This window comes from Carcharhinus amblyrhynchos, chromosome 6, assembly GCF_965287045.1.
Source record: "Carcharhinus amblyrhynchos chromosome 6, sCarAmb.v2.hapA, whole genome shotgun sequence".
NCBI classification, from domain to species: Eukaryota; Metazoa; Chordata; class Chondrichthyes; order Carcharhiniformes; family Carcharhinidae; genus Carcharhinus; species Carcharhinus amblyrhynchos.
The window spans coordinates 313878-336499 of NC_137329.1; the positions used below are offsets into that span (position 1 = coordinate 313878).

The window sequence follows — 22622 nt, forward strand, 5'->3', positions numbered from 1 at the left end:
TAAACCTCCTCTGCACCCTCTCCAAAGCCTCCACATCCTTCCTATAATGTGGGGACCAGAACTGCACACAATACTCCAAGTGCGGCCACACCAGAGTTCTGTACAGTTGCAACATGACGCTGCGGCTCCTAAATTCAATCCCCCTACCAATAAACGCCAAGACACCGTATGCCTTCCTAACAACCCTATCTACTTGATTCCCAACTTTCAGGGATCTATGTACACATACACCTAGATCCCTCTGTTCATCCACACTATTCAGAGTCCTACCGTTAGCCCTATACTCTACACATCTGTTATTCCTGCCAAAGTGAATTACCTCACACTTTTCCACATTAAACTCCATCCGCCACCTCTCGGCCCAGCTCTGCAACTTGTCCAAGTCTCTCTGTAAACTAAGACACCCTTCCTCACTATCTACCACACCTCCGACTTTGGTGTCATCAGCAAATTTACTAATCCACCCAACTATACCCTCATCCAGATCATTTATAAAAATTACAAACAGCAGTGACCCCAAAACAGATCCCTGAGGCACACCACTCGTAACTGAACTCCATGACGAATACTTACCATCAACCACCACCCTCTGTCTCCTATCCGCCAGCCAATTCCTGATCCAATTACCTAAATCATCCTCAATCCCATACATCTGCATTTTCTGCAGAAGCCTTCCATGGTGAACCTTATCAAACGCCTTACTAAAGTCCATATATACCACGTCAACTGCCTTACCCCCATCCACCTCTTTGGTCACTTTCTCAAAAAACTCAAGGTTAGTAAGGCATGACCTACCCTCCACAAAACCATGCTGACTATCTCCAATCAATTCATTACTCTCCAAATAACTATAAATCCTATCCCTAATAATTTTTTCTAAAACCTTACCCACAACAGAAGTAAGACTCACCGGTCTGTAATTCCCGGGGAAGCCTCTGTTGGGAGAGGTTTAAATGTCAACAATGATTGACAAAGAAGCTGATAAAGGAGGGTAGGAGAAACTATGAAGCTGGGCTAGCGCTTAATATAAAAAAGGATAGCAAGAGTTTGTATAAATATATAAAAAGGAAGAGGCTGGCTAGGGTGAACGTTGGTCCTTTAGAGGATGAGAAAGGGGACCTAGTGGTAGGGGATGGGGATATGGCTAAGGTATTGAATAACTTTTTTGTTTCTGTCTTCACGGAGGAGGATGTGAATAATTTGCCGGGTGTTAGCGATGGAAAGGTGGTAGGACTGGAGGGTCTTAATGACATTACTGTTACTAGAGAGGCGGTGCTCGACAGACTGGAGGGGCTGATTGTGGACAAGTCCCCAGGACCGGATGGAATGCATCCGAGGGTTCTGAAAGAAATGGCGGAGGTTATAGTGGATGCATTGGTGGTTATTTTCCAGACGTCACTGGATTCCGGGGAAGTGCCGGAGGATTGGAAAACGGCTAATGTTACGCCGTTGTTTAAGAAGGGTGGCAGGCAAAAGGCAGGGAATTATAGGCCGGTTAGTTTAACGTCTGTGGTAGGTAAAATGTTAGAATCTGTCATTAAGGAGGAAATTGCGAGGCATCTTGAAGGGAATTGCTTGATAGAGCAGACGCAGCACGGTTTCATTAAAGGGAAGTCGTGTCTGACAAATTTACTGGAGTTGTATGAGGATGTGTCTAGGGCGGTCGATAGAGGAGAGCCGGTGGATGTGGTCTTTCTTGATTTTCAGAAGGCGTTTGAGAATGTACCTCACAAAAGGTTATTGCAGAAGGTCAGGGGACTTGGAGTTGGGGGTAGGGTGTTAGCGTGGATAGAGGATTGGTTGTCAAATAGGAGACAGAGTGGGGGTCAACGGGTGCTATTCGGATTGGCGGATGGTGACTAGTGGAGTGCCCCAGGGGTCAGTGCTGGGGCCTCAGCTTTTTACCATTTATATAGATGATCTGGAGGAGGGAACCGAGTGTAGGGTGTCGAAATTTGCGGATGACACCAAGATTGGGGGAACGGCAAATTGTGCGGAGGGTGTGGAGAGTCTGCAGAAGGATCTAGATAGGCTGGGCGAATGGGCCAGGAAATGGCAAATGGAATTTAATGTTGGCAAGTGTGAGGTGGTCCACTTTGGTAGGAATAATGGTAGGAAGGACTATTACTTACGTGGCGAAAAACTGCAGCAGGCGACGGTGCAGAGGGACCTCGGGGTCCTTGTGCATGAGTCGCAAAAATCCAGCTTGCAGGTGCAGCAGGTGGTCAGAAAGGCAAATGGGATGCTGGCCTTCATAGCGAGGGGGATTGAATATAAAAGTAGGGAGGTCTTGCTGCAGCTATATAGGGCATTGGTGAGGCCGCAGCTGGAGTACTGTGTGCAGTTTTGGGCGCCGCACCTGCGCAAAGATATTTTGGCCTTGGAGGGAGTGCAGAGGAGGTTTACTAGGCTGATACCGGAGTTGAGGGGGTTGAGCTATGAGGAGAGGCTGAATAAACTAGGCTTGTACTCGTTGGAGTTTAGAAGAATGAGGGGAGATCTCATTGAGACATATAAGATGATGAATGGGATGGATAGGATAGAGGTGGAGAGACTCTTCCCGCTCAAAAAAGACACTAGGACTAGGGGGCACAGCCTCAAGATAAAGGGGTGGGGGGGGGGGCGTTTTAGAACGGAGTTGAGGAGGAACTTCTTCACTCAAAGGGTGGTGAATCTCTGGAATTCTCTATCCGTTGAAGTGGTGGAGGCTGCCTCGCTAAATATTTTCAAGAAGCGGGTTGATGAGAGAGGGGATTAAGGGTTATTGGGAGAGGGCCGGAAAGTGGAACTGAGCCACGACAGATCAGCCATGATCTTATTGAATGGCGGGGCAGGCTCGAAGGGCCAGATGGCCTACTCCTGTTCCTATTTCTTATGTTCTTAAACAATGGGACAACATTCGCTATCCTCCAATCTTCTGGCACTATACCTGTGACCAACGACGACCTGAAGATCAGAGCCAGAGGCTCTGCAATCGCCTCTATTGCCTCCCAGAGAATCCAAGGGTAAATCCCGTCCGGCTCAGGGGACTTATCCCCTGCAACATCAACTGCACTGACCTCATGTACTTTCTTGGTTACCCCTTCAAAAAACTCAATCAGATTCATGATGTGATTTTCCACTCACAAAGGCATATTGACTGTCCCTTATCAGTCCTTGCCTCTTTAAATTTGGTAAAGTTAAAAAGGTAAAGTTGTTGTAGTCCCAAGCGACCATTGGTTGCTCTCCCCTTTTGAGGAAAAAAGCTGACTAGTGGTAATTTAACCTGAGGATCACCACACCTCAGACAAGGGGCAAAGTTGAGAAGGTCGACCTTCATGAATAACCTCAGCAGCTATGTGAATTGAACCTGAACTGTTGGTGTTGCTCTGCATTACTAACCAGCTCTCCAGCCAACTAAGCTGTTGTGTAATGTGACAAGATTAATTAATGATCTCAATGTAATAGTACACCAAGTTTGTAGGGACCACAGCATGATTGAACTTTGTATCCAGTTTGAAAGTGAGAAGCGTGGGTCTAAGACTAATGTTTTAAACTTAAAAAAAGAGCAGCCATGTTGAAAGGTAAGCTGACTGAAGTCAACTGGGATGCGAGGATAGGTCGATAGAGAAGCACGGGCAGACTTTTCAGAATACTCAATACATATAGAACATTACAGCGCAGTACAGGCCCTTCGGCCCTCGATGTTGCGCCGGCCAATGGAACCAATCTAATGACCCTCTAACCCAAACAATTCCAGTGTTATCCGTATGCCTATCCTCTGACCATTTGAATGCCCTTAAAGTTAGCGAGTCCACAACTGCTGCAGGCAGGGCATTCCACACCCTTACTACCCTCTGAGTAAAGAACCTACCTCTGACATCCGTCCTATAACCAACACCCCTCAATTTAAAGCTATGTCTCCTCGTGTTAGCCATCAGCATCCGAGGAAAAAGGCTCTCACTGTCCACCCAATCCAATCCTTTGATCATCTGTATGCCTCAATTAGGTCACCTCTTAACCTTCTTCTTTCTAATGAAAATAACCTCAAATCCCTCAGCCTTTCCTCATAAGACTTTCCCACCATACCAGGCAACATCCTGGTAAACCACCTCTGCACCCTTTCTAATGCCTCCACATCTTTCTTATAATGCGGCGACCAGAACTGTATACAATACTCCAAGTGCGCCTGCCCCAGAGTTTTGTACAGTTGCAACATGATCTCACAGCTCCGAAATTCAATCCCTCTACCAATAAAAGCTAACACACCGTGCACCACCTTAACAACCTCATCAACCTGGGTGCCAACTTTCAGGGAGCTATACACATGTACACCGAGATCTCTCCGCTCGTTGACACTACTAAGAGTCCTTCCATTAGCCCTATATTCTGTACTCCTGTTACTCTTAACAAAGTGAATCACCTCACACTTATCTGCATTAAACTCCATTTGCCACCTCTCAGCCCAGCTCTGCAGCTTATCTATGTCCCTCTGCAAACTGTAACATCCATCCTCACTGTCTACAACTCCTCCGACTTTGGTGTCATCAGCAAATTTACTAACCCGTATAATCCTACTTTCAAGCAAAATTCTAAGGGGAGGGCCCACCAGGAAAGTACTGTGCCTTTAAATGTATTTGAGCCATGTTCTTGTGCAAGATCTGTTACAGCAGTACTTTTATGCACTCGGAGTTATATTGTTGCAGCAGCCTGATTTGTTTCTAAATGGCTAGACCATTGGTTTCAGTCTGAACTAATGCTATTCTACAGATTTTGCAGAATGGGCCTTCATTGGGATGATTGGCAAGTATGGAAGCTACATTTTTCGCACAATATTCAAGCTTAGATAAGAGTGGTCTCTCTTTTTCCCCCTCTGAAGCCTGGAAACTGAAAGCTTCCAGAGACTAAGTTGACCTCTGAGATTTTGGTGTTTGAAGGATATATCCTTCTCTGAAAACTGCAGTCAGGATCTCTGTCCAGAAGTGTTAAAAACCTGAAAATCTAGTGTCATGTGAGCATACTTGTTTTGGTGTGAATTGATTCTGAAGAACGGTGTATGTCTCCAGGGTATTGTTTTGAATTGGAGCAACAGAGATGGCTAGCTGTTGAGAATTATACCATGATATGTTTAAGTCTTGTAATTGGTAAAAGTTGTGCTAATTATTTTTGTTATATTCTAACTGGGTTCTTAAAACTTTTTGGTAAAAGCTTCTGAGTGGGTCACTTCAATCATATCTGGAGTGAAACTGCTTATGTTCACCAATGCCAAAACCAAATATAAAACTTAGGGTCTAGGCTAACTTCATAAAACAACTTGGGTCTTAACGTTCGGAAAAATAATATAACCGTGCAAAGATAAGTGGCTGGTCAGAACGTGAAGAACAGCAGCCAATGACCGAAATGTTAATCGAGAGAAATAAATTGGGGTTTGAGAGGAAGCTAGCTAGAAATGTGAAAAAAAGAATAGCAAGAGTTCCTACAAGTATTTAAGAGAAAAAGAGTAATTAAACTGAATGTTGACCCTGATGCAAGATAAAAGTAGATTATAAAGAACTAGCTACTGAAATGAACAAATGTGTCCTGTCTTCACTATAGAAGATAAATAAATTGCCCCAATAAAAGTTTTAAATGGGGAAGTGGAAGGGAGAGAGAATTTGGTGAAATTATAATCACTAGGGAAGTGGTACTGAGGAAACTGGAGCTGTGAGCTGACAAGTCTCTGGGTCCTGATGGACTTCATCCTTGGGTTTGAACAAAAGGTGGGTAATGAGGTGGTAACCTGGGTTAATCCTAACCCTAGATTCTGCAAAGGTTCCATCAGACTTGAAAATCACAAATCGCCCCTTTTATGTTTCCCTCCCTCCTTGAATAAAACAGGAAACTATAGGCCAGTTAGTTTGATATCTGTCATGGAAAAGATGTTAAAATCAGTCATTAAAGAGCTTATAGCTGGTCACATAGAGAAACTCAAGGAATCGAACATAAAAGTAAGGATCAGAAGTAGAAAATGCTAGAAAAATTCATCCGATCTGTCGTCATCTGTAGAGAGAGAAATAATGTTTCATGCCTATGCCGTCTTCAGAATTCCCAGTATTCCATGTAAGGATGTTATACTTCACTTATATAGGGCATTGATGAGACCACATCTTGAATGTTGGATGCAGTTTCAGTCGTCTTATTTCAAGAAGGATGTAAATGCATTAGAGGTTGTTCAGAGGAGGTTTACTAAATTGATAGCTAGAATGAGCAGATTGTCTTAAGAGGAAAGCTTAGGCAGACTGGGTTTGTTTCCATTGGAGTTTAGAAGAGTGAATATAGAACATAGAAAAACTACAGCACAAACAGGTCCTTCGGCCCACAAGTTGCGCTGAACATCTCTGCCTACTAGGTTACGTATAACGCTCAATAAGAACATAAGAACAGAAGAAATAGGAGCAGGAGTAGGCCATCTAGCCCTTCGAGCCTGCCCCGCCATTCAGTAAGATCATGGCTCAGTTCCACTTTCCCGCCCTCTCCCCATAACCCTTAATCCCCTTGCCTATCAAAAACCTATCTACCCGCGTCTTAAATATATTTAGCGAGGCAGCCTCCACCACTTCAATGGGCAGAGAGTTCCAGAGATTCACCACCCTTTGAGTGAAGAAGTTCCTCCTCAATTCCTTTCTAAACTGCACCCCCCCCCCCCCACCTTGAGGCTGTGCCCTCTAATCCTACTGTCCTTTCTGAGCGGGAAGACCTTCTCCACCTCTATCCTATCCATCCCATTCATCATCTTATATGTCTCAATGAGATCTCCCCTCATTCTTCTAAACTCTAACGAGTACAAGCCTAGTTTATTCAGCCTCTCCTCATAGTTCAACCCCCTCAACTCCGGTGTCAGCCTAGTAAACCTCCTCTGCACTCCCTCCAAGGCCAAAATATCCTTGCATACGTGCGGCGACCAAAACTGTACACAGTACTCCAGCTGCGGCCTCACCAGTGCCCTGTACAGTTGCAGCAAGACCTCCCTACTTTTATATTCAATCCCCCTCGCTATGAAGGCCAGCATCCCATTCGCCTTCCTGACCACCTGCTGCACCTGCAGGCTGGGTTTTTGCGACTCACGCACAAGGACCCCGAGGTCCCTCTGCACCATTGCATGCTGCAGTTTTTCGCCATGTAAGTAATAGTCCTTCCTACCATTATTCCTACCAAAGTGGACAACTTCACACTTGCTAACATTAAATTCCATTTGCCAGTTCCTGGCCCATTCGCCCAGCCTATCTAGATCCTTCTGCAGACTTTCCACACCCTCCGCGCGATTTGCCGTTCCACCAATCTTGGTGTCATCAGCAAATTTCGACACCATACACTCGGTTCCCTCCTCCGGATCATCTATATAAATGGTAAATAGCTGAGGCCCCAGCACTGATCCCTGAGGCACTCCACTAGTCACCACCCGCCAATCCAAATAGCACCCATTGACCCCCACTCTCTGCCTCCTATTTGACAGCCAATCCCCTATCCATGCTAACACCCTACCCCCAACTCCATGCCCCCTAACCTTCTGTAATAACCTCATGTGCGGCCCCTTATCAAACGCCTTCTGAAAATCAAGAAACGCTACATCTACTGGCTCTCCTCTATCCACCGCCCTAGACACATCCTCATAGAACTCCAATAAATTCGTCAGACATGACTTCCCCTTAATGAAACCATGCTGCGTCTGCTCTATGAAACAATTCTCCTCAAGATGCCTCGCTGTTTTCTCCTTGATGGTGGATTCTAGCATTTTACCTACAAGAGATGTTAAACTAACCGGCCTATAATTCCCTGCCTTTTGCCTGCCACCCTTCTTAAACAACGGCGTAACATTAGCCGTTTTCCAATCTTCCGGCACTTCCCCGGAATCCAGCGAGGTTTGGAAAATAATCATCAAGGCATCCACTATCACCTCTGCCGTTTCTTTCAGAACCCTTGGATGCATTCCATCCGGTCCTGGGAACTTGTCCACAATCAGTCCCTCTAGTCTGTCTAGCACTGCCTCTCTAGTAACAATAATGTCATTCAGGCCCTCCACTCCTACCATCTTTCCATCGCTAACACCCGGTAAACTATTCACGTCCTCCTCCGTGAATACCGAAACAAAAAAGTTTTTCAAGGCCTCAGCCATTCCCCATCCCCTACCACTAAGACCCCCTCTCATCCTCTAAGGGTCCAACGTTCACCCTAGTCAGCCTCTTCCTTTTTATATATTTATTCTGCTAAGTTCCATGTACTCATCCATAAATCTCTTAAAAGACCCTATCGAACCAATTCCACCACCATCGATGGCAGCCGATTCCAGGCACCCACCACCCTCTGAGTGAAAAACTTCCCCTGACATCTCCTCTGTACCTACTCCCCAGCACCCTAAGCCTGTGTCCTCTGTAGCAGCCATTTCAGCCCTGGGGAAAAAGCCTCTGAGAATCCACCTGATCAATGAAGGGTGACTTAATTGCAGTATATAAGATACTGAACAGTGGATATGGAAAGGATGGTTCGCGTGGACCCAGAACTAGGGGTACTCGTTTAAAATTAGGAGTTGACCTTTTAGGACACAAAGAGAACTATTTTCTCAAGGGTTGTGCAACTTTGGAACTCTTTTATAAGGTGTTGGAGGTGGGGTCTTCAAATATTTTTAAAGTAGCAGTAGATAGTTCTTGGTAGGGAATCACAGGATATTGAAAGCATCAGAAATTCAAAACACAAACAGGCCAGCCATGAACTTAATGAACAGCAGGGCAGGCTCAAGGGGCTACATGGCCTAATTCTATTTCAATTTTGTTTTTCATAAAATGGATATTCCTTGCAAAGCTCTGGACTGTTGAGGATTTCTGATTTCATAATTAATATATTTTAACAGTGTAACTTTTAGGTGTGTGGGTTGTTGAAGTATTAAATGTAAGGTGAGTGGAAAAACTTGGGTTTGAGAAATGCATAAACACCCCTAAGATAATTACCATTCAAAGGGTAGTCCATGTTTACATAAAGCAGCCTGAAATGGAAGAGTGGAAATGCTCAGAAATAGGCTTTTATTCTGAGACAATATTATTCGAACGACGGTTTGAATTGTTCGTGTTGTTCCTGGATCAAAAATGCTAAAATCATTTTTTCTTGGGTAACCACCCAATCTGAAGAGAGGGTCATTTACTCCATTGAGGTATAAATTATTCATATGGGCTCCAGAATCAGAAAGTTTGGTTTTGACACTATAAAGTAATTTAAATATCTATTTGACATTTCAACCAAGCTCTATAATCAGAGATGAGTGGTTGAGGGTGGAGTCTTGACTGGAATTCTGGGAATCTGTCTGTAGGATTTTTTTGCAGAAGGTATTTGGGATTGGAGCTGAAAACACCCAAGTTGATGGATTTAAACCCCAAGTTCAGAAACAGATGAAATAAATTGCAGAGACCTGTGAGCCAGAAAAATGGCGCTATTATAAACCAACAATGTTAATTTTCTGTTACTGCATATAAATTGAGTAGCTCAGGTTTGAGTCAAAGTCTCAGACCTTACAAAGCAAAAGTTTACAGTTGGTTCCAGGAAAGTGGGAAACCTCATAGCCAAAGACTTTCTGGGGAAATCATTGTGGAAAAGAGATCGTTCAGGTGAGAATTTCAGTTTGGAGTATCTGATTGTGTTTTCGTGTGCTTCTCGGTATTAAGAATAGGTGTTAAGAATAAATGGGTGGTACGGTGGCACAGTGGTTAGCACTGCTATGTCAAAGTACCAGGGGCCCTGGTTCAAGTCTGTGCATTCTCCCAGTGTCTGTGTGGGTTTTGTCCGGGTGCTCTGGTTTCCTCCCATATTCTGAAAAACATGCTGGTTAGGTGCATTGGCCATGCTAAATTCTCCCTTAGTGTACCCAAACAGGTACCAGATTGTGGCAACAAGGGGATTTTCACAGTAACTTCATTGCAGTGTTAATGTTAGCCTACTTGCAACACAAATAAATAAGCTTCAAGTAGTTGCTTAAAACAGTTTTTATTTAGTTGTATTTGCATGATTCTTGTATAGTGAAATCCGTTTATCTTTAAACCGCAGCATCAAGTGGCTTCGTTCTTTCAGTAAATTACCGGATGTTCGAATTTCTTTTTAAGACATTAACAGTCTCTACAGAGAACAAAAGTAAACTGATTTACATATGATAGAAGTTAAATGCAATTATTACCAAACCTAATTATAAGGTATGTAGAGTGGGTTGTTCCTTTAAACAAGACAGTTGCTTTTTCTTCCAATGCAATGCTTTGAATTTGGGAAAATGACAAAAACATTGACAGCAAGTGAACGCAGCAGTACAGCTGCCACAGCATTTTCTGATGGAAACGGAAGTAGCATGATGGAAAAATTTACTATTGAATATTAAGGTTTGGAATGCACTGACTGGAATTCTCCAGCCCTGCCGCCACTGCCAGAGAGGACAGAGAATTTGGCACTCAGTCAAATCTATGTTCGTTGCAGCAGAACAGGAGAATCCTGCTGGTGTTAATGGCCAGTGAATCCCCACCCATTATCTGAAAGTAATAAAACCGATTCAGTAGCAGCTTTCAAACGGAATCAGATAAAAACCTGAATAAGAAAAAAGATTAGGGCCAATTGGCTTCCTCCTGCTCCTGTCTTCTATGTTTCTATGTTCTAGTTTGGAGGGGAATGATGCTAACTAGATTACTTTTTGAGTTGACAAACTCAGTATGCTGAATAACCTCCTGTGCTATGCTTTACTTTGTGACAGATAACTCATGGACACCAAGGAACTGCACACACCAAATGCAATGAATGTTCAGTTAATCTGTTGTGTTTAATGCATTGTCCAGAAAACTTTAGCTTTGTTTGAATTGTGTGTATTTTTATCCATCATAACCAGCAATTCCCTGTCTCATTTGAAGAACCTCACATCTGGTGGCACAGAACTGTCGGGATTGTACTGGAAGTGTTTTCCATGTAGATTGTTTTTAAATCCTGGAGTAGAACTTGAAGCGACGATATTCTTCTTCAGAAGCACATTTGCTAACAGCTGAATTCAGTTGACATTTGAAATTATTCACTGAGGGCATATGATCTGAAGGTGTAGGATGAACTAGAATGAGCAAGAAGAGCAGAGGGTAAAAATAAGGAGAGAAGGGAGTGGGAACTCATTCTGACAATAGACAAGAACAGCTGGGATAAAAGTGCAGAAAGAAGAGCACATGAGCTCACTCAGAATGGGCCAGAACTGCAGGGGCCGGGGGGTTGGGGGGGGGCGGTGGTGGTGGTTAAAGTGTGGAGAGAAGAGCACGGAAACTCGTTCCAAGAAGAGGCAAGGGGAATGGGGGTAAATGCGCTGAGAGTGGAAGCTCATTCAGAGTCTGTGAAAATAGCGGGACAAAAGAATAGAGGGAGAGAGAAGAAGCTCACTGAGTGTTGCTGAGAAGCTGGGGGATAACCTCTAAGCAGTTTCTGCATTCTAAAACAAAATCCAAGGTGTACATTATAGGGGAACATACATTGGCTGTGCTTGTTTGTCTTTCAAGTTGGTCATCTGTTTGTAATTGTAATGTTTTGTCAGCATAAGTAAGGTTTATAAATAGTAGTAAGCTTATCCTGACTAGTACGATTTGTTAATTATGAATAAGATAAAAGTAATTTATCCAGGATGATGGCTTGAGCATAAATAAATGCCCTAACGTGAATTACGGAGTAAAGTTTACCGATTGACACCGAACCACATCCACACATTTTGATCTTGGACAAGCAGGTCAAAGAACAAATATTTCTCATTTAGCCTTGATATCTTGATGACTACATCTGCAGGAAGTGTCATCAGCTGCAGAAATTTCAGCTCCGGGTTGTGGAACTTGAATGGTCCCTATGGTGCATCCATAAGGGTGAGGATTATTTGAATGCATGTTTAGAGAGGTGGTCATGACACCGTTAAGTAGTACACAGTCAAGAGGGAATAGGTGACCACTAAAGTATCTAAGAAACAGGCAGGTAGCGCTGGAATTTCCTGCGGCCATCTTGCTCTCCAACTGCTTTTCCGTTTTGGATACTGATGAGCAAGATAGTTAGAATCGTTGAAAAAGGAGTGAATAATGAGTGAAGGGTATCATGAAAGTACAGAGCAGAAAATGAGAAAATTTTATTGTAAAGAGCCTCAGTGATTCAGCACAGAATAATTTGTAGAACCAGGATGACCTTCGTTCGAGAATAATCAATGTTCAAGTGGCATCTGGAATAGAAGGATAGGCAGGGAATAGAGGGATGTGGACCATGTAGAGGCAAGAAAGTATTAGATTAAGGAGGCATCTGTGTAGGCACAGACTTGGTGGGCCGAAGGGCCTGTTTCTGTGCTATGCTGTTCTTTGTTCTTGACCGTGAACTTTGGTTTTATAGGAAGTAGATATAATTAGTTTTGAAGTGACAGAGCCAGTGTGGGGAAGTGAAATGGCGAGTCATAAATCATTCATTTAAACTGTAGCAGAACGAATGCGCAGTGAGCAATTTTTGTAGAATAAAATTTCAGGGAATGCTGACTGGATAGAAATTGATTTTTAAATCTAGTGATTAGCCTGTTCATTTTAATATTTAAACAACAGTGTTATAAAATACTGCAATAATTATTGTGGTCATCATTATTGGAACTGAATGGTCTTATTAGCAACAGACAGCATGGGTTTTGTATGAGAGAGGTCATGTCTCTATTTTGAATGAGATTTTTGAGGAGGTGACAAAAACGATTAATGAGGGAAGAGCTGTGGAGGTTGTCCACCTGGACTTTAGTAAAGCATTTGACGAGGTCCCTCATGGTAGATCGGTACAAAAGGTTAATCCCTCAGGATCAAGGGTGAACTAGCTAGATGGATTCACAACTGGCTTGGCCATAAGCAGAGGGTAGTGGTGGAAGGGTGTTTTTCCAAATGAAGGTCTTTAACTCTTCCATTTGTAATATATATAAATGACTCGGAAGAAATGGTAGCTCGTCTGATTCACAAGTTTGCGGATTAAACTAAAATTGCTGGAGTTGCGGATAGTGGTGAGGATTGTCGGAGAATACAGCAGGATACAGACCGCAAAACTAGGTGGAGAAATGGTAGCTGGAATTCACTTTGGACAAATGCGAGGTGGTGCATTTTGGTAGATCCAATTCAAGTGGGAGTTAGAAAACAAATGGCTGAACCATTAGGAGCATAGACACACTGCAAGATCTGGGAGTACAGGTCCTTAAGTGGCAGCACAGGTGGAAAAGGTGGTGAAGAAAGTATATTGCTTGCTTGCCTTCATCAGACGGGACATTGAATATAAAAGTTGGCAAATTATGTTACAGTTGTATAAAACGTTGGTTAGGCCACATTTGGAATACTGTGTCCAATTCTGGTCACCAGACTACCTGAAGGACATGGAGACTTTGGTGAGAGTACAGGAAAGGTTTACCAGGAATTTGCCTGGTGTGGAGAATATTAGCTCTGAGGAGAGATTGAATAAATTGGGATTGTTCTCCCTGGAAAGATGGCAGCTGAGGGGCGATCTAATGGAAGTGTACAAAATTACTAGGGGCAAAGATAAGGTGAACAGTTGGAAGCTTTTTCCCAGGGCAGAGATGACAATTACAAGGGGGCATGAGTTCACAGTAAGGGGGGGAGGGTTCAGTGGAGATGTATGGGGGAAAGTTCTTTTACATACTGGAATGCGCTGCCGAGTGAGGTGGTTGAGGCAGACATGTTAGCCACATTTAAGACTTATCTGGATAGACACATGTATGAACTGGGAATAAAAGGAACAGTTTGATCGACGCAGGCTTGGCGGGCTGAAGGACCTGTTTGCTATACCATTCTTTGTTCTCTATACTTGTCATTATGAGTGTTTTCTATGACTGAGGCAAGTTATCAGATTCCTCCTTCCCCTTCCACCCTGAAAATAACTTCACTTTTTTGGTGTGCATGTTAACCATGTGAAATTTGGGCATTGTTCATCTTTTGAGGTTTTTTTCTGCTAATTACATGCAGGTCAGAACTCTGGCCAGTTAGTTCACTCTTCTAAGTCTAGTCAGTTGTGTCTCGCTGTGGAGTTCTACAGTTGGGCTGATTTCAACTTCTGGAGCTCCGGTCCTTTTATGAACTTGGATTAATCAAATATTTAGATATATGTACATCTTGCTATCTGCATTATATTTCCCACTGGAGTATTTGGTTCACGTTTTAAAAATAACAAGTTTTAAATTGGACATGCTCGAACATTTTCCCTTCTTAGAAATGGCTTATGGCTCTGGCATGAATCGTTGAAATTGAGCCTGTTGTTTAGATTTTTAAAAAAAGTAAGAATTTGTTATTTGAAGTTAGATTAGTTATAAAGTTTGGCTGCAAATTTCTGCAGTATATAAAATTGGATAAAGTTCACTTTAACTAAGACATTCATTACATGGTATAAAATTCCAGATAAGAACACAATTTGATTATTTCTGATGGGTAAATGAAGTGCTTTAGCCCATGGTGTGCAAAGAACTGCTGACCAGTGAGTTTCTCATCAGTGGCAATGAAACAATTGGAGAAAGATTCTCTCCAGAACCAACTCCATTTGGAGAGGCAAGGCTTGGTCAGGGATAGTTAGCATGTCTTTGTTAGAAGAAGGCCATGCCTAACAAATTTTGGTAGAATATTTTGAGGAGATGACTAGGTGCGCAGATGACGGTACTGCAGTTAATGTAGCTTTTATGGATTTCAGCAAAGCCTTTGACAAGGTCCTGCATGGGAGACTTTTAAAGAAGATAAATGCACGCAGCATACAGGGTAATTTGATAAAATGGATTCAAAATTGGCTCAGTTGTAGGAGACAGTGGGGTGATAACAGAAGGCTGACTTAGTGATGCCAGTGGTGTATCATGGAGATCTGTGGGTCCCTATTGTTTGTCATTTATGTAAATGACATTGATGACTATTTGGGGAGGGTAGGGTTAATAAGTTTGCTGATGACACAAAGATTGGCTAGTGGTTAACATTGAGGTCAAGTGTCTTGGGCTGCAAGGAGACATAGACGGGATGGTCAAATGGGCAGATAAGTGGCAGGTGGAACTTAACCCTGAAAAGTGTGAGATGATGTACTTTGGAAGGAGTAATTTGACGCGGAAATATTCAATTAATGGCATGACACTAGGAAGTTCTTTCTAACAAAGGGACTTTGGCATGTTTATCCATCAGATCTCTGAAGAGGAAGGCATTAGTAGGGTGGCAAAAAAGGCATATGGGGCACTTGCCTTTTTCAATCTTGGCATAGATTGCAAAAGCAGTGAAGTCATGTTGCAGTTGTATAGTTGTATATTTGGTGAGGCCCAGCTGGAGTAATGTGTGCAGTCCTGGTTGTCACATTATAAGAAGGAAGTGATTACACTGGAGGGGATGCAGAGGAGATTCCTCAGGGTGCTGCGTGGGATGGAACATTTAAGTTATGAAGAGAGATTAGATTGGTTTGGATTGTTTTCGTTGGAGCAGAGAAGATTGAGGTGTACAAGATTGAGGGGCATGACAGGATGGATAAAGAGCAGCTTTTCACTTCCATTGAAGGGTCAGTCATCAGAGGATATAGAGTCAGAGGTTTACAGCATGAAAAGGCCCTTTGGCCCAATTCTCCATGCTATCCCTTTTTTAAAAACCCATAAGCTAATCCCTATTGCCTGCATTTGGCCCATACCCTTCTATACCCATCATACCCATATAACTGTCTAAATGCTTTTAAAAGATAAAATTGTACCTGCCTCTAGTACTACCTCTGGCAGCTTGTTCCAGACACTCACCAAGCTCTGTGTGAAAAAATTGCCCCTCTGGCCACTTTAGTATCTCTCCCCTCTCACCTTAAACATGTGCTCTCTAGTTTTAGACTCCCCTGTCTTTGGGAAAAATTATCTAACTGATCTGTCGCTCATTATTTTATAGATTACCTCTATGTTCTATGTTCTATTATAAGATCACCTCTTAGCCTCCTAAGCTCCAGAGAAAAAAGTTACAGTCTATCCAGCTTCTCCTTATAACTCAAACCAACAAGTCCTGGTGGCATCCTAGTAAATCTTTTCTGCACTCTTTCTAGTTTAATAATTAATAATATCCTTTCTATAATGGAATGACCAGAATTGCACACAGTATTCCAAGCGTGGCTTACAACATCTTCTACATCCTCAACAAGACATTCCATCTCCTGAGTGTCCTAACCAAGCATACTGAATGCTGCCTTCACCACTCTGTCCACCTGTGACTTCACTTTCAAGGAACTACGAACATGTACTCCTAAATCTCTTTGTTCTGTAACTCTCCCCAGTGCCCAACCATTAACTGAGTGAGTCCTGCCCTGGTTCAGTCTACCAAAATGCATCATCTCGCACTTGTCTAAAGTAAACTCCATCTGCCATTCGTCAGCCCACTGGCCCAATTGATCAAGATATGGATTCAAAGTGAGGGGCAGGAGCTTTAGGGGGATGCAGAGAAAATTCTTTCTACCTAGAAATTGGTGATGGCCTGGAATGCGCTGCTGGGAAGGGTGGTAGAGGAGAGTAGCCTCAAGTTCTTTACAAAGTACCTGGATGAGCACTTGGCACGTCATAACATTCAAGGCTTTGGGCCAACTGCTGGTAAATGGGAATAGGTGAGAAGTGAGGTGTTTCAATGTGTCGGTGCAGACTTGATGGCCAAATGGCCTCTTCTGCAATGTACGATTCTAAATGACATCAAGAATGAGCAATGTAAAGTGTTTGTTTCACGATAGTCAAACACTGAAGTAAATTCTGTTTTCCAGATAAGAACCTGAAGGCGATTGTCAACAGACTTCTGCAGAGTGGTTACTTTGACAGCATTCATAATCACCAGAATGGGGTGTGTGAAGAAGAAGAACCATCCCCTGTGCCTGTTGAAGAACAGCCCCCAGAACCTGGTAAACAACTTGTGTGATCTTTTTTCGTTAAATAGGGTACTTGCATTTTAATGTATGGATTTCAATGTGTTATATTGATTCTTTCATGCATGCCGGCTACAACATCTGTTCCATTGTAGGCCTTGATGTCCAGGTTGATTGGCATTCTCCGCCCCCCCCCCCCCCCGATCCCCCTATAGGTGTATCCATGCCTTAGTAATCACAAACGTTTTGCACTTACATCAGGTATTTTAATATGGATTTAAAGATTCGTATAGGTTATGCATTTTAAATAACTCGTTTTAAATAATTTGGAAATATGTTGCTCTTTAACACTGAAGCTCAAAATGCCACCCTGGGCAATGTGACTTCCCCCAAGATCTAACCATTGAACCTCAGCTTTGTCCTGTTTGTTTTAGTATTGCTTATTTGATTTTATCTTCTTGATCATCTGGAAGCTTAGAAGAATGGTCTTGGTAGTGTTGCCTCATTAGTGGAAAATCCTAGTTTTATAACACCTAAATCTGTTTTGTCAGGAATTTGGGGGGAGAAAATGGGAAATAAATCTAATTTTGGAAGGTTCCATCGTGTACACACATCTGACCCATGAAAACGAGCACCTGGACATCTTCCTGCAGAACAATAGTTGCTTAGAACAGATAGTTATATGCTCAGCTGGACTGCATTTTACCTGAAAAAGCAGTGTCAACACAAGCAAAAATAATTGCTCCTGCCATCCTTTGTTTTCATTGTCTATGAGCAAAGACTTGACGACTTGACTGCAAATTGTCCTTCTATTTTGCGTGGGTGAGTGAATGTGACTTTTATTTAAATATTCAAATTAGCACTTACTTTTATAAAGTGTATGTAGTTTGAGATTGTATGTGGCAATTTTCACAGTAACTTCTTTGCAGTGTTAATGTAAACCAACTTGTGACACTAATAAATAAACTAAACTTGTTTTGCTGCCTCTAAGCACTGACCTATTAACATGTTCTGCTCTCCTATTCTATTAACGTTGTTCAGTCTCTGATGACACCATTAACAGCCACGTTTCTTCATTTCCAAAACATTGTCATTCGCTGCTTAACACTGACCTATCACCAATACTCCATTCTGCCCACAGCTCCCTCTTCAAATATATAATTAATCACATTTCTATCCCTTTTCAGTTCTGTGGAAGGGTCATATGAACTCGAATCATGAACTGTGTTTCTCTGGAGTTTATACAGCATTTTCTGTTTTTATTTCCGATTTACAGCATCTGCAGTATATTGCTTTTCTCTGTCCGCTTCAATTTGTCTATTTCTAGTTTTTAATTTGACCTTTGTTAACTGTTGCAAGGCACTCGCAGACTTTCTCAGCAATAAATACAATATTAACTTGACAATCCATACATCGAAAGTCACTAAAATTGTTTGTTTAAACCTTGACAAATCCCGCATCTCTTTTTTTTAATTCGTGCGTGGAACGTGGACATTGCTGGCTGGCCAGCATTTATTGCCCATCCTTAGTTGCCCTTGAGAAGGTGGTGGTGAGCTGCCGCTTTGAATCACTGCAGTCCAGTTCAGCCTATGGATTTGAATTCTGCCTTTGCCTCCCATTTGTTGCAATCACTGCAACAACTTTTTAAAGGTTCAGAGAGCTAGGCGATGTTAAGGATCTGGAGGAGTATACAGGTATTAGGAAGGAGCTTAAAAAGGAAATTAGGAGAGCCAGAAGGGGTCATGAGGTGGTCTTGGCAGGTAAGATCCCCCAAGGCGTTCTACAAATACGTGAAGAGTAAAAGGATGAGATGTGAAGGAATAGGACCTATAACAGGTGAAGGGGAAGAAGTTTGTGCGGAACCGGTAGAAATGGCAGAGGTGCTTAATGAATACTTTACCTTGGTATTCACGGTGGAAAACGATCTGGGTGGTTGTACTGCAGGTTTGTGGCGGACTGAAAAGAATGAGTATGTGGACGTTAAGAAAGAGGATGTGTTGGAACTTCTGAATAACATCAAGATAGATAAGTCACCAGGACTGGATGGAATGTACCCCAGGTTACTGTGGGAAGTGAGGGAAGAGATTGCAGAGCCTCTGGTGATGATCTTTGCGTCATCAGTGGAGACGGGAGAGGTTCCGGAGGATTGCGAATGTGGTTCCTATGTTCAAGAAAGGGAACAGGGATAGCCCAGGGAATTACCGACTGGTGAGTCTAACCTCAGTGGTTGGTAAGTTGATAGGATCCTGAGGGACAGGATTTATGAACATTTAGAGAAGTTTAGAATGATCAAAGGTAGTCAGCATGGCTTTGTCAAGGGCAGGTCGTGCCTTACGAGCCTGGTTTGAGTTCTTTGAAAATATGACGAAACACATTGACGAAGGAAGAGCGGTGGATGTGGTTTATGTGGACTTCAGCAAGGCGTTCAGTAAGGTCCCCCGTGCAAGACTTCTTGAGAAAGTGAGAGGGCAGGGGATCCATGGCGCTGTTGCCTTGTGGATCCAGAACTGGCTTGCCTGCAGAAGGCAGAGAGGTTGTGGATGGGTCTTTTTCTGCATGGAGGTTGGTCACCAGTGGAGTGCCCCAGGAATCTGTTCTGGGACCCTTGCTGTTTGTCATTTTCATAAATGACCTAGATGAGGAAGTGGAGGGATGGGTTGGTAAGTTTGCCGACGACACAAAGGTTTCGTCGTGTTGTGGATAGTCTGGAGCGATGTCAGAAGTCGCAGCGTGACATAGGTAGGATGCAAGACCGGGCGGAGCAGTGGCAGATGGACTTCAACGTGGATAAATGTGTAGTGGTCCATTTTGGCAGGTCCAGTGTGATGAAAGAGTATAATATCAAGGGTAGGACTCTTAGCAGTGTAGAGGATCAGAAGGACCTTGGGGTCCATAAGAACATAAGAAATAGGAGCGGGAGTAGGCCATCTAGCCCTTCGAGCCTGCTCTGCCATTGAATAAGATCATGGCTGATCTGAAGTGGATCAGTTCCACTTTCCCGCTCTCTCCCCATAACCCTTGTCTGTCAAAAACCTATCTACCTATGACTTAAATATATTTAGCGAGGCAGCCTCCACCACTTCAACGGGCAGAGAATTCCAGAGATTCACCACCCTTTGAGTGAAGAAGTTCCTCCTCAACTCCGATTTAAACTGCCCCCCCCACTCCCTTTATCTTGAGGCTGTGCCCTCTAGTCCTGCTATCCTTTCTGAGCGGGAAGAATCTCTCTACCTCTACCCTATCTATCCCTTTCATTATCTTGTGTCCCTATAAGATCCCCCCTCATCCTCCTAAACTCCGAGTGCAGACCCAGTCTATTTAGTCTCTCTTCATAGTCCAACCCCCTCATCTCCGGTATCAGCCTGGTGAACCTCATCTGCACTCCCTCCAAGGCCAATATATCTTTCCTCAAGTGCAGCGACCAAAACTGCACACAGTACTCCAGTTGTGGCCTCACCAGTGCCCTGTACAGTTGCAGCAACACCTCCCTGCTTTTATATTCTATCCCCCTCGCTGTAAAGGCGTACCATTCGTCCGGGTCCATAGGACTCTTAAATCGGCCTCACAGGTGGAAGATGTGGTCAAGAAGGCGTAGGGTGTGCTAGCCGCCTTTAATTGAGGGACTGAGTTTAGGAGTCGGGAGATAATGCTGCAGCTGTATAAGATGCTAGTCAGACCCCACTTGGAGTACTGTGTGCTGTTCTGGTTGCCTCGTTACAAGAAAGATGTGGAAGCTTTTGAAAAGGTGCAGAGGAGATTTACAAGGATGTTGCTGGGATTGGGAGGCATGCCTTATGAGGATAGGTTTGAGATGTGACCTTATAGAGGTTTATAAGATGTTGAGAGGTATAGATAGGGTGGATTCTCACAGGCTATTTCCCAGGGCTGAAATAGTCGCTACGAAAGGACACAGATTTAAGGTGCTGGGGAGTAGGTATAGAGGAGATGTCAGGGGTAAGTTTTTCACTCAGAAGTTGGTGGGTGAGTGGAATCGGCTGCCATCGGTGGTGGTGGAGGCCAACTCGTTGGGGCCTTTTAACATAGGGCCTGTTTGTGCTGTAGTGTTCTATGTTGGCCTCCACCACCACCGATGGCAGCCGATTCCACTCATCACCAACCTCTGAGTGAAAAACTTACATAGAACATAGAACATTACAGCGCAGAACAGGCCCTTCGGCCCACGATGTTGCGCCGACCAGTTAAAAAGCAATGACCCTCTAACCTAAACCAAACCCTTTCCATCCATAAACCTATTCACGGATCTCTTAAACGCCCCCAAACTAGGCGCATTTACAACTGCAGCAGGCAGGGCATTCCAATCCCTCACCACCCTCTGTACCCCCAACATCTCCTCTGTACTTGCTTCCCAGCACCTTAAACCGGTGTCCTCCCATAGTGACCATTTCAGCCCTGGGAAATAGCCTGAGAATCCACCCTATCTATTCCTGTCAACATTTTATAAACCTCTATCAGGTTGTCTCTCAACCTTTGTCTCTCCAGGGAGAAGAGACCTAGCTCCCTCAACCTATCTTCATAAGGCATGCCTCCCAATCCAGGCAACATCCCTGTAAATCTCCTCTGCACCCTCTCAATAGCTTCCACATCCTTCCTGTAGTGAGGCAACCAGAACTGCACGCAGTACTCCAAGTGGGGTCTGACAAGGGTCTTTATAAAGTTGCAGCATTACCTCCCTTGATTAATGAAGGCCAGTACACCATACACCTTCTTGACTACATCCTTCACCTGCGAGGCCCATTTGAGCGTCCCAAGATCCTTCTGCTCCTCAACACTGCTAAGACTCCTACCCTTGATATTATACTCCTTCATCCTGTTGGTCCTGCCAAAATGGACCACTACACATTTATCCGCGTTGAAGTCCATCTGCCACTTCTCCGCCCAGTCTTGCATCCTATCTGTGTCAACTTCTGACATCCCTCCAGACTATCCACAACACCACCGACCTTCGTATCGTTGGCAAACTTAGTAACCCATCCCTCCACTTCCTCATCCACGTTATTTATGAAAATGACAAACAGCAGGGGCCCTAGAACAGATCATAAGAACATAAGAAATAGGAGCAGGAGTAGGCCATCTGGCCCTTCGAGCCTGCCCCGCCATTCAATAAGATCATGGCTGATCTGTCGTGGCTCAGTTCCACTTTCCGGCCCTCTCCCCATAACCCTTAATCCCCTCTCTTATCAAAAACCCATCAACCCGCTTCTTGAAAATATTTAGCGAGGCAGCCTCCACCACTTCAACGGGTAGAGAATTCCAGAGATTCACCACCCTTTGAGTGAAGAAGTTCCTCCTCAACTCCGTTCTAAAACGCCCCCCCTTTATCTTGAGGCTGTGCCCCCTAGTCCTACTGTCTTCTTTCAGTGGGAAGAGTCTCTCCACCTCTATCCTATCCATCCCATTCATCATCTTATACGTCTCAATGAGATCTCCCCTCATTCTTCTAAACTCCAACGAGTACAAGCCTAGTTTATTCAGCGCCTCCTCATAGCTCAACCCCCTCAACTCCGGTATCAGCCTAGTAAACCTCCTCTGCACTCCCTCCAAGGCCAAAATATCTTTGCGCAGGTGCGGCGCCCAAAACTGCACACAGTACTCCAGCTGCGGCCTCACCAATGCCCTATACAGCTGCAGCAAGACCTCCCTACTTTTATATTCAATCCCCTTCGCTATGAAGGCCAGCATCCCATTTGCCTTCCTGACCACCTGCTGCACCTGCAAGCTGGGTTTTTGCGACTCATGCACAAGGA

General features: G+C 43.8%; 1 protein-coding gene across 2 annotated transcripts in view; it reads left to right on the forward strand.

The window, feature by feature from the left end:
* The window catches only part of caprin1b (cell cycle associated protein 1b), a 237663-nt gene that overhangs the window by 60031 nt on the left and 155010 nt on the right, over nucleotides 1-22622 (forward strand). For both annotated transcript variants that reach the window (XM_080189836.1, XM_080189837.1), the window contains exon 6: nucleotides 16759-16893. In XM_080189836.1, the coding sequence (XP_080045962.1) occupies nucleotides 16759-16893 (135 nt within the window). The remainder of the gene's footprint in view (nucleotides 1-16758; nucleotides 16894-22622) is intronic.